Here is a 16,649-nt window from a genome sequence, read left to right on the forward strand (position 1 = left end):
GATTATTCAAAGCAATGAGATGTTAGTGTTTGAATCATTTGTATTTGTATACATGTAACCTACCCGACGTAATGTTATGTGCATTATTAGATATTAGCAATAGACCATAGATGGATATTTGGTCTTTCCAAGAGCCCAGTTGGAAAGAGGAAGGGTGGAAGTTTACTTGTTTTTCTGTAATTATATCATTAATGAATTGTGCAATAGCTCACCATCTGTTTATTTGCCACGATTCAATGGCAAAATGCCGGAAATCTGAAATTAAAAGGAGAAATGCTAGAAATGTTAATTGACTTTTGATGAGAAGTCATTAACCTGAAACTTTAATGCTGCTTCCTCTCCACAAATGCATCTGACCCACTAAGTAGAAACATAGAAAAATAGGTGCAGCAGTATGCCATTCGGCACTTCGAGCCATTCAATATGATCACGGCTGATCATCTAAAATCAGTACCCCGTTCCTGCTTTTTTCCCATATCCCTTGATTCCTTTAGCCCTAAGAGCTGAATCTAACTCTCTTGAAAACATCCAGTGAATTGGCCTCCACTGCCTTCTGTGGCAGAGAATTTCACAGATTCACAACTATCTGGGTGAAGAATTGTTTCCTCATCTCAGTCCTAAATGGCCTATCCCTTATTCTTAAACTGTGACCCCCTGGTTCTAGACTCCCCCAACATCGGGAATATGTTTTCTGCCTGTCCAATCCTTTGCGGATTTTATATGTTTCTATAAGATATCCTCTCATCCTTCTAAATTCCAGTGAATACAAGCCCAGTCGACCTATTATTTCATCATATATCAGTCTTACAATCCTGAGAATTAACCTGGTGAACTTACGCTGTACTCCCTCAATAGCAATAATGGCCTTCCTCAAATTAGGAGACCAAAATTGCACACAATACTCCAGGTGCGGTCTCACCAAGGCCCTGTACAACTGCAGTAGGACCTCCTTTTTCCTAAACTCCAATCCTCTCGCAATGAAACTGTACTCACAACTTTTTCTTTTCATTTCTGCAAGTAATTTTATGTCATATTATAAAGTCAAACTTATCACACAGTTTGGATTCTGCTGCATTTTTAGAATATTAGAATTGATTTTAGCCAAACATTAGGGCAGGAAAAGTCCATTATGCCATCAAAGATGTTTTCAAAGAGATCGTGGCTAATTATTGTCCTATCTCCATTTACCAAGCAATTTTGCTTAATGCTGACATTTAGAAAAAATCATTTTGGGCTTAAAATTAACAATTGGTCAAGCATAAACTTATGGATGAATGATCTAAATTTCTGTCTCCCTATCTATGTGTGATTGTGGAACCTAACAATATTTCTGAGTGGCCTAAATGCACTTTTCGGGATTGAAACTTCCTATCCAGCAGAAGTAGTTTGTGTCTAATTACGCTACCAGTGCCCATTAATATTTAGAAAATTAAAACATTTCATATTTCTGACTTTTAAATTCCAGGAGATCCAGGAATAGATTAGGTAGATGCACAGAGTCTTGCCCAGAGTAGGTGAATCGAGAACCAGAGGACTTGGGTTTAAGGTGAATGAGAAAAGATTTAATAGGAACCTGAGGGGTAACTTTTTCACAGAAAGGGTGGTGGGTGTATGGAACAAGCTGCAGAGGAGTTAGTTAAGGCTGGGACTATCCCAAAGTTTATGAAACAGGTACATGGATAGGACATTTTTGAGGATGTGACATGTGAAGGATGAAGGGGTGCCAGTGGATGTAGTGTATCTAGACTTTCAGAAAGCCTTTGATAAGGTCCCGCACGGGAGACTGGTGACTAAAATTAGAGCACATGGTATTGGGGTAGGGTGTTGACATGGATAGAAAATTGGTTGGCAGACCGGAAGCAAAGAGGAGGAGTGAACGGGTCCTTTTCAGAATAGCAGGCAGTGGCGAGTGGAGTGCCGCAAGGCTCGGTGTTGGGGCCGCAACTGTTTACCATATATATTAATGATTTGGAAGAGGGAATTCGGAGCAACACTAGCAAGTTTGCAGATGACACAAAGCTGGGTGGCAGCGTGAACTGTAAAGAGGATGTTAGGAGGTTGCAGGGTGGCCTGGACAGATTGAGTGAGTGGGCAGACGCGTGGCAGATGCGGTATAATATAGATAAATGTGATGTTATCCACTTTGGCGGCAAAAACAAGGGGGCAGATTATTATCTCAATGGGGTTAGGTTAGGTAAGGGGGTGCAGCAAGACCTGGGCGTCCTTGTACACCGGTCACTGAAAGTTGGCTTACAGGTACAGCAGGCAGTGAAGAAAGCTAATGGAATATTGGCCTTCATAACAAGAGGATTTCAGTATAGGAGGAAAGAGGTTCTTCTGCAGTTGTATAGGGCTCTGGTGAGACCACATCTGGAGTATTGTGTACAGTTTTGGTCTCCTAATTTGAGGAAGGATATCATTGTGTTTGAGGCAGTGCAGCATAGGTTCACGGGATTTATCCCTGGGATAGTGGGACTGTCATATGAGGAAAGATTGAAAAGACTAGGCTTGTATTCACTGGAGTTTAGAAGGATGAGGGGCGTTCTTATATCTATCTATATACTATTAAAACTCTGTGCCTGCCGTCTGGCTGCCTTTCTGCCTTTTGATTCGTTCCATCGTGTGATGTCACAATGCCCAATACTCGCAGATGTCCAATCGGAATGGCCGATGCTCGCAGATGTCCATTCGGAATGGATCCATTTACATGTACGGCTGCCGGCTGCATTTCTTCCTTTGATTCATTGCCACGCCGAATCCAGACGCTCAATCGCCGAGATCTTTTCCATTTCGGTAGAGATCTCACTTTTCTTTCTAAGTATCCGCTCCTCATTACATTTTGTCGTCTTTAAGTACACGTTTTTAATCAAATCCTTCCCCCCCCCACCCCCCAATATTTCAAAATAAACTGGCTTCTCACCCATAGAAGCAGCCATTTCGGTAGACATTTCACTTTTCATTCCAACTATCCACTCCTCATTAGATTTCGTTATGTTTATGTCAACATTTTTCATTAAATCCTTCTCTCCCCCCCCCCACTCACTCATTTTGTCGCCTCCTGCTGGCCGGCGACCATAACGGCTGCTGGCGCCCGCATCTCGCCTCAAAGACGCCATTTAAAACCAGCCGCACTGCTCATTCCTGAGCCGCTTGAGTTGGAGGACCACGTCTCCCGTGGGGGCTACGGGTAGGGAACGGCTGCGTTGGGGGAGCAGACCCAACGGGTCTGCCCTTGGTCTAGTAAACATATAAAATTATAAAAGGACTGGACAAGCTAGATGCAGGAAAAAAATTCCCAATGTGGGGTGAGTCCAGAACCAGGGGCCACAGTCTTAGAATAAAGGGGAGGTCATTTAAGACTGAGGTAAGAAAAAACTTTTTCACCCAGAGAGTTGTGAATTTATGGAATTCCCTGCCACAGAGGGTAGTGGAGGCCCAGTCACTGGATGGATTTAAGAGAGAGTTAGATAGAGCTCTAGGGGCTAGTGGAGTCAAGGGATATGGGGAGAAGGCAGGCACGGGTTATTGATAGGGGACGATCAGCCATGATCACAATGAATGGCGGTGCTGGTTTGAAGGGCCGAATTGCCTCCTCCCGCACCTATTTTCTATGTTTCTATGACAGGTTGGAGGGATATAGATCGAACACAGGCATGTGGGACTAGTGTAGCTGGGACATGTTGGCCGGTGTGGGCAAGTTGGGCCGAAGGGCCTGCTTCCACACTGTATCACTATGGCACTAAACAACCTTAGTTTGATAAAGCAAACATAATTTATCACATGAAGACCAATTTGATCTACTTCAAATTATTTTCCAGATAAAAATATCTGCTGATGTATGGTACTCAGTTCCTCTGCATACGGTTTAGCTGGAGCTTTGCATGGCTGCAGAAAACATTTATCCATTCATTCTCTCACCATCTATACAGTCAGCATTCCATTAGCTATTTTCATTATCTAATTAATGTATTAATTAACCCCTAAATCTTGTGGTTCTTTCTACTGGATACAGTGGCTTGCAAAAGTTTTCATACTCCTTGAACTTTTCCACACTTTGTCACGTTACAACCACAAACGTAAATGTATTTTATTGGGATTTTATGTGATAGACCAACACAAAGTGGTGCATAATTGTGAAGTGGAAGGAAAATGATTCATGGTTTTCAAATTTTTTTACAAATAAAAAACTGAAAAGTGTGGCGTGCAAAAGTATTCAGCCCCCCCGAGTCAATACTTTGTAGAACCACCTTTCGCTGCAATTACAGCTGCAAGTCTTTTGGGGTATGTCTCTTCCAGCTTTGCACATCTAGAGACTGAAATTTTTGCCCATTCTTCTTTGCAAAATAGCTCAAGCTCAGTCAGATTAGATGGAGAGCGTCTGTGAACAGCAATTTTCAAGTCTTGCCAGAGATTCTCAATTGGATTTAGGTCTGGACTTTGACTGGGTTCAGCTTCCCTGTCCCTGCTGAAGAAAAGCATCCCCACAGCATGATGCTGCCACCACCATGTTTCACAGTGGGGATGGTGTGTTCAGGGTGATGGGAGCACCTTCCTCCACATGTTTGCTGTGTCCCCCACATGGCTTGTGGCAAACTGCAAACGGGACTTCTTATGGCTTTTTTTCAACAATGGCTTTCTTCTTGCCACTCTTCCATAAAGGCCCGATTTGTGGAGTGCACGACTAATAGTTGTCCTGTGGACAGATTCTCCCACCTGAGCTGTGGATCTCTGCAGCTCCTCCAGAGTTACCATGGGCCTCTTGGCTGCTTCTCTGATCAATGCTCTCCTTGCCCGGCCTGTCAGTTTAGGTGGGCAGCCATGTCTTGGTAGGTTTGCAGTTGTGCCATACTCTTTCCATTTTCAGATGATGGATTGAACAGTGCTCCGTGAGATGTTCAAAGCGTGGGATATTTTTTTATAACCTAACCCTGCTTTAAACATCTCCACAACTTTATCCCTGACGTGCCTGGTGTGTTCCTTGGGCTTCATGATGCTGTTTGTTCACTAATGTTCTCTAACAAACCTCTGAGGCCTTCACAGAACAGCTGTATTTATACTGAGATTAGATTACACACAAGTGGACTCTATTTACTAATTAGGTGACTTCTGAAGGCAATTGGTTGCACTGGATTTTATTTATGGGTATCAGAGTAAAGGGGGCTGAATACTTTTGCACGCCACACTTTTCAGTTTTTTATTTGTAAAAAAATTTGAAAACCATGTATCATTTTCCTTCCACTTCACAATTATGCGCCACTTTGTGTTGGTCTATCACATAAAATCCCAATAAAATACATTTACGTTTGTGGTTGTAACGTGACAAAATGTGGAAAAGTTCAAGGGGTATGAATACTTTTGCAAGCCACTCTATATACTTAGGCGAGCCATTCAAAACATCAGCATATTTTCTGAATCATGAGTCTTGAATGTCAAAGCAAGATGATAAATAGGAAACACCTGTAACTTCTCTTTAAAATAAAGCTGGGTATTTAAACCATTCACAACTCTGATCTGTTGTTAGTATTGTGTAATCTCTCGCTGTCAATTCTTTACTTTTGTTCGTTTTTTTCCCATCCTCTTTATCCATTCTAGACTTTCTATACATCAAAGACAATTAGCCCACAATAAGTTATTTTATTGCAATTTGCTGTGAATCCCCTTTGAGAGTTGTTATTAATTTGCCGTGACAGTTTTCTGCAGCAGCATACCAAAAATTAAGTAAGACTTTCTTCCCTCCACCTCTCTACCTTTCCCACCTCCCCTCCCCTGTCTTCTTCCCCACCTTGAATTGTGTTGAGCACCCCTTCATGCTACTCATTTTTACTATCATAAAATATTGCAACAACGTTTTGCTTTTGGAAAAAAAAAATGACGCCTGTCAAGCTAAGCAAATAATCAACTTGCCCTAATGGTAGTAATCAAGCCTAAGATTTTATAATCAAATCAAAGACATAGAAAACTGCAATTAATTTAATTAAGCAAGTTTGATTTTCGGAGCCATAAAAATACTTTGTGTATATAATTTGGAAACTTGCAAGTTATCTAATCAATGCATATTTGAACACTGATGGAGAATCCTTAAGTGATCCTGTTCGCTTTCAGAATTATTCATACCAAACAGCTGCTGAAAGTGTGTTTGCCATAGCTGCTGGCTGTCGTTTGAATGCCTTAGACTTGTCAGATAATACTTCTAAGTTTTAACTATTTCCAAATTAATGAATATGATTGAAATACATTTACATAAATTATTAATTGTATCTCTTGTGGTATTGAATATGGGCAGAAAAAGCTGGCGGATGGGATAATTGGACTGATGTGGCAGCCACAAAGATTGAGATTGTTTTTCAGTTTGCTATGTTTTTTGATTATCAGTTAAACTGTTCCACAAGCAAACCAACCGTATGACTTTACTTTACTTTAGACCTTAGAGGTACAGCACAGAAACGGGCCCTTTGGCCAATCAAATCTGCGCCGATCAGTGATTACCCCGTAAACGAGCACTATCCTACACACTAGGGGCAATTTACAATTTTTACCAAAGCCAATTAACCTACGAACCTGTTAATCTTTGGAGTGTGGAGGGCGATACCAGAGCACTCGGAGAAAACCCATGCGCTGACAGAGAGAACGTACAAACTCCATAACGACAGCACCTGTAGTCAGGATCGAACCCAGGTCTCCGGCACTTTAAAGCAACAACTCTACTGCAGCGCCACTGTGCCGTCCGGCAGTTTTTTACTAGAGATTGTTTTGCTTTCTCTCATGCAGTGTCCCCTCTTGCTTACTCGGTACCACTCTCATTATCCTTCTCCTTGTATGTACTATTTTTCCTACTTTCAAAATGGCGTATTTTTGAAATGATTAATTCCATCACGGTTACATCATTATATTCTGCAATCTAACTCGTAATAACTATAGAGACACACGGAATGGTAGAAACACTGGAATCTTGAGCAAAACAGGATGCGCTGAAGGAATTCAGCGGGTCAGACCGCATCTGTAGAGGGAATGGACAGGCAATATTTCGGGTCCTTTTCACTTCTTGCATTTACCACTAACTCCACCCATCTGTCTTCCAAACCTCTCTCAACTGTATGTATTATAAATCTCTCTGTTTATATGTATCACACGTCTATTACTTACCAAGCTTTGTCTCACCCCCACCTCTTGTTTCCCGCTTTCTACTCCCACTCCTCACCCCCCCACCACAATTATTATGAAGAAGGGTTCTGATATGAAACGTCACCTATCCATTCCCTCCTGTGATATTGCCCGTCCTGCCGAGTTCCTCCAAAACTTTGTGTTTTGTTCACTATCATAATATATTTCTGGTGCACAAAGACTGCCAATTTTTCACAATTTTATTCAATAAAGTCGCATCAAAATTCCAAACCAATCATACATTTCCTGTTAACTGCAGATGTTTTTTGTCTACCTTATATAATTCCTATTGGTCGACACAAAATCCTGGAGTAACTCAGAGGGTGAGGCAGCATCTATGGAGAGAAGGAATGGGCGACGTTTCGGGTCAAGACCTTCAGACTGAGACCCATCAGTCTAAAGAAGGGTCTCGACCCGAAACGTCCCCATTCCTTCTCTCCATAGATGCTGCCTCACCCGCTGTAACTCCAGCATTTTGCGTCTACCTTCGATTTTACCAGCATCTGTAGTTCTTTCTTATACATTTCCTGTTTATTTCTACAGTACTTAAACTGTTCAATAGGATAGTAGAAATATTTAATGTTTTAATTTTTCAAGGTTAACTTTCCTCATGTAGATACTGTAATGCTAAATTTGTATGCCAATGCATACAAACTGTTCCCCAGCCAATCAATGTATGATTGGCACTAATTGTGTGATTTTATTATGAATATGCCAAAATATAATTAGCTCTCAACTTTTTAAACTAAGCTTGTAATCACTGTTGATTGTAATCAGATATCCAGCTTCCTTTCTGCAGGAACTGCTTCATCATATGATGGTCCTTTTTCATATTTTGTTTCTGCTTTTTATACTTTCATTTATATTAATGTAAGTTGATAACTGAGTAATATGTAGCCACATTGTCTCAAGTTATTTGAAACTGCAATTTGCCTTTCGACAGAATGCTCAAATCTTGTTTGTAGTGTGTTTTTAAAGGCACAGATCTGTACATTCAATGTACTGATAACCTGGATGTACAGAACCAGATGAATTCACTAAACTATAGGATACCTTGCATGGACAATAAAAATGGATGTACTGCATCCTCAAGATGTTAATCCATAATAACACCACCTTGCATTCGTACTTGTCACATTTATAACAACATGGTTCTTCTTTCCTTAATGCCCACATGGCAGCAAGGTGGGACATAACTTCAACCATCCTAGGAGAGTGTATTGCGTCCCAAGGTAAGTTTACAGGATCAGTTAAGCACTGTCATTATATGGATGTTAATGGCTCTTAAAATATGGTATTTCCCAGTGACGCTATGGGGTCATGAATCTAGTGCTGTTGAATGTCCTGTTCTGCTTGAGTAATAATTGGTGCTTGTGTAATGTTATAATTACAAGTCATCTGTGCTAATGCAACATGGAAGGTGTTTTGGGTCTGACTGACTTTGTGTGCTGTCGAATAATGCATACCAATAAATAACCAACTTTTGTAATTGGTCAGATCAACTGCCCTATTTATAGCCTGCTTCTGATGCTAATGGTCAGTTTAGCTAAACTGAAAGTTCTACAGTTAAGACATAAATGTAGATTTTCTATTTTGAATCTGTACATTGTTTTATCATTACTGAGTTCTTGTGATCATTATCCTTTTCTATGCAGGGACATGATCTCAGAAGTGTTATGTGAAATCGATCTTCAAATAATGAAGATTATTTACCTGAATGCAGTATGTTTATTTCATTAAAACTAGTGTAATATGGTTTGAAACGAAAACATTCCACCGTCAGCGATGGCAGCCTTGCAAACGGTCTGTCTGTCTTTTTGTTTTTTTTTGTTATTTTTAGTGTGTTTTAATAAGTTTGTGTTAATGTTCTCTGGTTTGTTTTATGTGGGGGAGGGTGAAACTTTTTTTCAATTTTTTACCTTGCCGGAGATGGAATTGTTTTCCGCATCGTATCTCCGGTCGCTCAGCGGCCCAACATCATGGAGCTGGAGGCCTTGCTCGAGACTGACCTTGAGCCCCACCGCGGGGCCATGGACTTACCATCGGAGCCTGCGATCCCTTGCCTGGGATCGATGCTCCAACCGCAGCCTGCGGATTTCACCATAGAGGAGGTCACAGTCTTGGGTAGAGGCCGATGTCGGGAAGCTCAAGTTGCAGGAGGTTCGACCAGCCCCGACCCGGGGTCCGATCGCCGGCGTGGGGGAGCTGAGATCCCCCCCCCGATGCGGGAGCTTCATCGATCTGATGCGGAGGGCCCGACCACCGGCTACGGGAGCCAAGTTCGTCCCGTCAACGGAAGGCTCGAGGCCTCTGCCCGCGAGAGGACAAAGGGAAGAGATTGGTGGATGTTTATGTTAAAATGTATTTTGTGTGTATTGTTGCTTTTTATTGGTATGATGACAGTATGGCAATTCAAATTCCTCGTATGTTGCAAAACATACTTGGCTAATAAAGTATGATTATGATTATGTTCACTTTTACTTTTAGGATAATTGGCCGACTGCTAATTTTCCATTCAGTGATAATTATGATATTATGTAGATCTTTCTGAAATGGTTAAAATAAAATCAACTGATCAATTAAACAAATGGAATGACGAAGGATTGATGTGTTGGCACAGTAAATCGTTAAATATGCATGCAAGGAAATAAGTTACAACCAAGTTAACTAAAATGAGGGATATACTGTTCCCAAGACAATTAAAAATCTTGAGTAATATTTTGCCCATCTGTCTCTTTTCTAAAAACATATTTGCTGAAGATATCATCAGAGGAAGTGGCTGAAATTTCTGTAAAAAAATATGCAAAAACTACATTATAGTGAATCATAAAAATCACTCACAAAATTCCAACATTGATGTTTAAAAAAATCTTTAACTTGGCTGTTTTACACCATCGTACTTTCTACCTTTTTACGAGAACATCTTTTATAGAGTCTGCATTAACTAAATCATTAGTGTGTCTGTCAATTATCAGATTAGAACATTAATAAGTTATAACTCTAAACTTTAAAAGGTAATAATGTGTTTAAGAAGGAACTGCAGATGCTGGAAAATCAAAGGTAGACAAAAGTGCTGGAGAAACTCAGCAGGGCCGGCAGCATCTATGGAGCTAAGGAAATAGGCAACGTTTCGGGCCGAAACCCTTCTTCAGGGCCTGTAAATTTCAGCTGACAAGTGCAGGGATCCTCCATTTTATGGTGTTCTAACAAGAAGATGTTGATGTATGTTACGACTCCCGAATGCAAGTACTTCAGAGCCACGTAACACAAGTCAAAAACCAGGTTCAGGTTCAAAAAAAGTTTTAATTATTCATTGGAACACAAAACTCAAACCTGATTTAAACAACCCAGTCAGGGATATGGATAAACCGACAAACAATTTAACAATGATCCAGCCAGCCACGCCATGGGCCGTCGAACCGGAGATTCCAAAACCTGCCCAAAGAGATACAACCCTGAAACCAAAATACACGAAAACTCTAAGGTCAGCCCTTATCCGTCCCAATTCAATATATGTTAACAAGGAATGGTGAAAATACACAAAGTTCTATGCCATGTGGTCCGGCTTCCTCGGCCCCACACCAGCAGTCTGCTCATCAGTCAGAGTCTACGACGAAGAGACGGATCCTGGGAAGCTCTCGTATTTATACTTCAGATGAGTCACCCGTCACCTGACGCAGCTGGGCCAATCGGGTACAGGAGCCTTTAACCCCTCGATTCCAGACTCACAGCCACGAGGCCTGTGCTTGGGAGAGAAACAGAGAGGTCAGTACATAGCATTCACCAGGGAGGGGGAGTGCCTAACACCCCCACCCAAAGATACTGAATAAGTTTCTGAAAATGAACAAAAAAAACACCACCAAATTTCAGCAACTATTCAGTAGCAGACATCACTGGCGCGACAATGCATCAGCCAATACATTATCTTTGCCACGGATATGTCTGATCTCCAAGTTGTAATCTTGCAGCTGCAAACTCCAGCTCATTAACCGCCGGTTCTTATTCCGCATATTACTTCCCCAGATTGATCGTTAGGTTTGCCTCCGCTAGACGATGAAATACCTCCTTCAGATGACCGATGTGTTCGATCCACGACCTGGAGCACACAACCAAATCATCAAGATATGCCTCACAGAAGGACAAACCAGACAATACAATGTTCACCAACCGTTGGAAGGTTGCCGGCGCATTGCGCATCCCAAATGCCATTACCGTGTACTGAAGAAAGTCATCAGGCGTAACGAACGCAGAGATCTCCCTCGCCCGCCTAGTCAAAGGGACTTGCCAATAGCCTTTTAACAAGTCCAACTTAGACACAAAAGATGCACTTCCCACACGATCCACGCAATCCTCCATCCGTGGAAGAGGATAGCAATCCGGCTTAGTTACACTATTTAATTTCCGATAGTCCGTGCAAAACCTGTCCTCCCCATTAGCCTTCGTCGCCAGTAGACACGGAGAACTCCACGGGCTACAACTAGGTTCAGCAATGCCATGCCGCCGCATATAGTCAACCTGACTTCTTAGACGATTACGCTTGTCAGGGTTGACCCGATACGGATGCTGTTTAATTGGCGTAGCACCGGCCACGTCAATGTCATGCTGCAGCACAGACGTCTGAGAAGGCACATCCGAGAACAGTGACACATTTGACTTCACCAAAGCAAGCAGGTCACCCCGCTGACTTCCAGTCAAATGAGCCAACCGCAAGGGAAGCGTCTCCAAAGCCTCAGAGTTACACAGCTTTCCCTGCGTCACTGCCACAGACAACCGTGCCTCCCCCACATCACCACCCGTGTCAGGGGGCAGCACCACTGCAGCCAAAACAGGCTTAGAAGGACATAGCTCCGACCCATCAACCTCCACAGGCTCCTGCTCATGGTACTGTTTCATCATGTTAACATGACAGAGCTGAGTCTTACGCCTCCGATCAGGGGTACCAATAACGTAATCCCTCTCACCAACCTTCTTAACCACCTGATAGGGACCGCTATACCGAGCCTGCAGACTGGAACCAGGAATAGGCAACAACACCAGGACCTTGTCACCTGGAGAAAAATTCCTACTAGAAGCCTTCCTGTCGAACCAGTCCTTCATCCTAGACTGAGCAGAGGCAAGATTACCCATTGCCAGTTCGCATGCCCTCCTCAGTCTAGAGCGAAAAGTACAGACGTGGTCTAAAATACTACGTTTTGTATCCTCCTGCAACCATTTCTCCTTCAGGACCCTCAACGGACCACGTACAGTATGCGCGAACACCAGGTCAGCAGGACTGAACCCTAAAGACTCCTGCACGACCTCACGCACCGCAAACATAACTAGATGAACCCCCTCATCCCAGTCTTTTTCAAACTCCAGGCAGTAAGTCCTCAACATAGATTTCAAAGTCTGGTGAAACCTCTCGAGAGCTCCCTGGCTCTCAGGATGATACGCACTGGAGTAACAATGCTTAATATCTAACAACTTCATTACCTGACTAAAAACCTTCGACATGAAGTTGGTACCTTGGTCACTTTGCACAACCTTGGGCATAAACCTGTTTTAAACAACCCAGTCAGGGATATGGATAAACCGACAAACAATTTAACAATGCTCCAGCCAGCCACGCCATGGGCCGTCGAACCGGAGATTCCAAAACCTGCCCAAAGAGATACAACCCTGAAACCAAAATACACGAAAACTCTAAGGTCAGCCCTTATCCGTCCCAATTCAATATATGTTAACAAGGAATGGTGAAAATACACAAAGTTCTATGCCATGTGGTCCGGCTTCCTCGGCCCCACACCAGCAGTCTGCTCATCAGTCAGAGTCTACGACGAAGAGACGGATCCTGGGAAGCTCTCGTATTTATACTTCAGATGAGTCACCCGTCACCTGACGCAGCTGGGCCAATCGGGTACAGGAGCCTTTAACCCCTCGATTCCAGACTCACAGCCACGAGGCCTGTGCTTGGGAGAGAAACAGAGAGGTCAGTACATAGCATTCACCAGGGGGGGGGAGCGCCTAACAATGTAGCTTCTCAGAATTTCATCGAGCTTCCCAAGTTTACGTGGGCGTAGCTCAATGATTTATGTCTGATGAGTCTTCCCTCACTTGTTTTCGTGGGCGCGAATCCCATCCATCAATCTTGATAGTTCATTGGTCCTTGATTCGTAATAGAGTGGAGAATTTATAAGAAAACCTGGGAGGAACCAAGTTAACAACCTATACCTTCACTAATACTTTTACAATGATGAAGATGCACCCAGGCATTTCTTCCCTCTACCTTTACTGTTGTTGGAGTCATTAGAAGAACCTGGTAAGGTCCTTCCCAACGAACTTCCGATCCTTTCCTCATCCAAATCTTCACTAGGACGTAGTCTCCAGGGTTTATTTAATGGGAGTTGCTAATGAAGGCATATCACCGTAGGCTTCTCTCACTCTACAATGTAAATCCCTTAAGGCTCTGGTCAAGGCTTAGATGTAGTTGATCATCTCTGCAGTCATTTGGTGGAAATTAACTATTTTCATCGCATTCTGGTTCTAAGTTTTACGGGTCTACTGTAGATAATTTCAGCTGGGCTTAATCTAGATTTCTCTGCAGGCGTAACTCTCATCTGAAATAGGGCTATTGGGAGTGATTTAATCCATCCAAGTCCAGTCTCCGCCTTTAATTTGGCTAATTATGTTTTAAGGGTCGGATTTGTCCTTTCTACAAGTCCAGCAGCCTGCGGTCGATAAGCACAGTGTGATTGCTGCTGGATCCCCAGCTGTTCACAAAATTCTTTATGGATTTGTCCAATAAAGTGTGGACTGTTATCTGAGCTAAGTCGAATGGGGATACCAAATCTAGGGACAATTTCTCTCATTAGCACCTTGACAACAGTAGCCACTTTATTGACAAGGGTTGGGTATGCTTCAATCTGTATTTATATCCTCTAGTTCGATATAGTCCATTTGCAATGTCTCAAATGAACCCACAGGCAATGATGTTTTTCATCTTTCACACCCTATTCCTTTCCCTGGATTGTATTTCTGTCAGACCAAACAATTACTGCCTACCTTCTGAGCAAAAGATGGTAATTTTGGATGCCACCAAGTAACCAATAGAGTGTCCCCTACTGCCCTTGCACCACTCTGTAACCCATACTGCCAATGAGTCTGTCATGCAAATTTGTCCTGTTGGAGTGGTCCACAGCCCAGTCATACAATCCAGTACACATCCCAGTTGACGCCACCGTTCCTTATCTCCTTCAGTAGCCTCTTCCTGTAATATGCCAGTTTCCCTGTGGAAGATTTTCTTTTCCCCTTATCTTTAATACACTCAGGCTCCTCTCTTAAGGTGCCTAGAGGTTCAAATGCTTCAGTATCTTCTAATTTTATCCCCCGCTTCAGATTTGCTTCCTTCCAACTTGCCATTCTTTCAACCGCTCTAATCGCTTTCTGTTCCTCATAATAATTTTTCCACAATCCAATTAATTCTCCTGCCTCTTCACTATGGCTACACTGCCAGACAATCTGCTCAATGTATTTCAATCCCTTCACCATATCATTGCCGCCTTCGGGCCATAATTTGCTCCCTAATTATTTATTTAATACTCCAGAAAGATTTCAGCATTCCGTGGAAACTCGCTGCACATTTCTTGTACGGACTTTCAGTCAGTGGTTATATCTTTGTTAACGTGATTCCCCATTCTGTTGGATAATGGAAGCAACTCCCAAACTACTCACACCTCTTAACAATTTACCCCTTATCTAATATCCCAGACTACCAAGGTCGTTTCTAAACAATATTCAAAAATTAAGGTGCTCCAGGAAACAACCAACCACAATCACGCACATTCCCGCAGCCCGTTTCTTATCCCCAAGGCAACCACACTCTAAGCACATGCAAATGAGCTCTAAACACGCAAACAAAATCGTGTACAGAAAATAAATTATACCACTTATTATAATTATGCCCTACTACATTCCTGTGTAAACCATAAGCATTCGTCTAATAGAGCATTTGTTAACCATGCAGTCTCAAAATTAAATCGCAGTATATTTTAATCCCTCCTCGTATGCTCGGTCAACGGAACGATCCCTCCCCCGACATAGCGATCGGAAGAATACGAACCCTGATCGAACCACCGCGAATCGGAATCCAATAACACTAACAGTTCCGATCTAAACACACTCCAAATATACTTTACACGCCACAAAATATTTCTACAGTTCGGATCCGAAAAACTGAAAATTTACGATACACTATAATCACAACACGCTAGCGCACAATTCACAAATGCTTGATTTCAATTCCACGTCGCGCTGTTATCAACCAGTGAACCTCTCCCTCTGATACCGAAGATTTTACGAGAGTCCTTCCCCCATCTTTTCAGGGGTCTGGATATCTTCACAGGCGTGGCCTCTAACCAACCTAGGCACACCCCGTTAAAAGGGCCTGTTCCTTATCACCTGCTTAGCACCAGGTGTCAGCGCCTAGCCTCATCGCGCTGGCAGTCGATGCCGATTTTCGGAACGCACCTTTTCAATCAGCGCTCCCAGCAATGACGAGTCAAATGCTTCACCGCTTAGCACGTATACCAGACTTGTTTTTCAATATCCCATCAATCGGATACCAATTCTGGGTAGGGCTTTTAACCCAAATCTAACACGGAATTGTGGCTTTTTCCAGCAGCTGCAGCTACCAACTACGACCAAGTTTTGGGCCTCTAACCCAGCCCCAGCTAGTCCTCTAACCCCACCCTGGTTTTATGGGCCTCTAACCCAAAGGAGCGCTATCACCTGCCCGTGCTTGCTAGACTGTTCTACGATCTCGCTGGGACCCTTTCCCAAGCCTGCGAATGATCGATCCACTCCGACCAGTGAAGTGCCGAAAACGAATGCGAAAACCGCACCGTGGCGCCAATTTCTGCACTCGCGATCGGGAACAGCTCAACACCCTTAATCGCAAACTTGTGTTTGGGGGTCTGTTGAGATCCTGGATGAGCCCACAACGTAAATAGCTTGTTCCAAGCTCACCCCCAGTCTAGTTTCAGTCAATAAAATACTGAATCAAGCACTTGAGCAAATAAACTTTGTTTTGGATAACACAACACAAATTCCCCTATACGATACCTAACCACCGCGGGTTCGATCCTTGCATTTGCTTGGCCAAGCCCTTCGAGCCTCATGCAAGCAGAGACACTCCAAAAGGTTACGCAGTCCCAAGCGCTCTTCCAGAAGTTCGACAAAGGACCTCGTGGGGGTTGCCTTTTATAGGTCCCGAACCTTGAGGGGCCGAATCACATGGGGCGGGTCTCTTCATAATCCATTTAAACACATTAATTATAACAGTACATAATTGACAGTTCTCCAACCCAATAATACAATCTTGAATACATTGCATTTGAAAGAATCTTCTAGAAGGAAGCAAACACAAATGAATAGTGCAACATGTGCCCTGGGATTCAACAGTCCAAGGCTCAACATTTCAACCAATCAGCAATTAACAGGACACCCGTCTC

The 16,649-nt window shown here is 42.9% G+C and overlaps 1 protein-coding gene across 4 annotated transcripts in view; it reads left to right on the forward strand.

The window, feature by feature from the left end:
- slc35f5 (solute carrier family 35 member F5) overlaps positions 1-16,649 on the forward strand; it is a 144,135-nt gene that overhangs the window by 76,453 nt on the left and 51,033 nt on the right. For 3 of the 4 annotated variants that reach the window (XM_033024630.1, XM_033024632.1, XM_033024631.1), the window contains one exon: positions 8,343-8,393. The exons of the other annotated variant lie outside the window; for it this stretch is intronic. In XM_033024630.1, the coding sequence (XP_032880521.1) occupies positions 8,343-8,393 (51 nt within the window). The remainder of the gene's footprint in view (positions 1-8,342; positions 8,394-16,649) is intronic. 4 annotated transcript variants of the gene reach the window in all.

The sequence above is a fragment of the Amblyraja radiata genome, chromosome 7 (genome assembly GCF_010909765.2).
Source record: "Amblyraja radiata isolate CabotCenter1 chromosome 7, sAmbRad1.1.pri, whole genome shotgun sequence".
NCBI lineage: Eukaryota > Metazoa > Chordata > Chondrichthyes > Rajiformes > Rajidae > Amblyraja > Amblyraja radiata.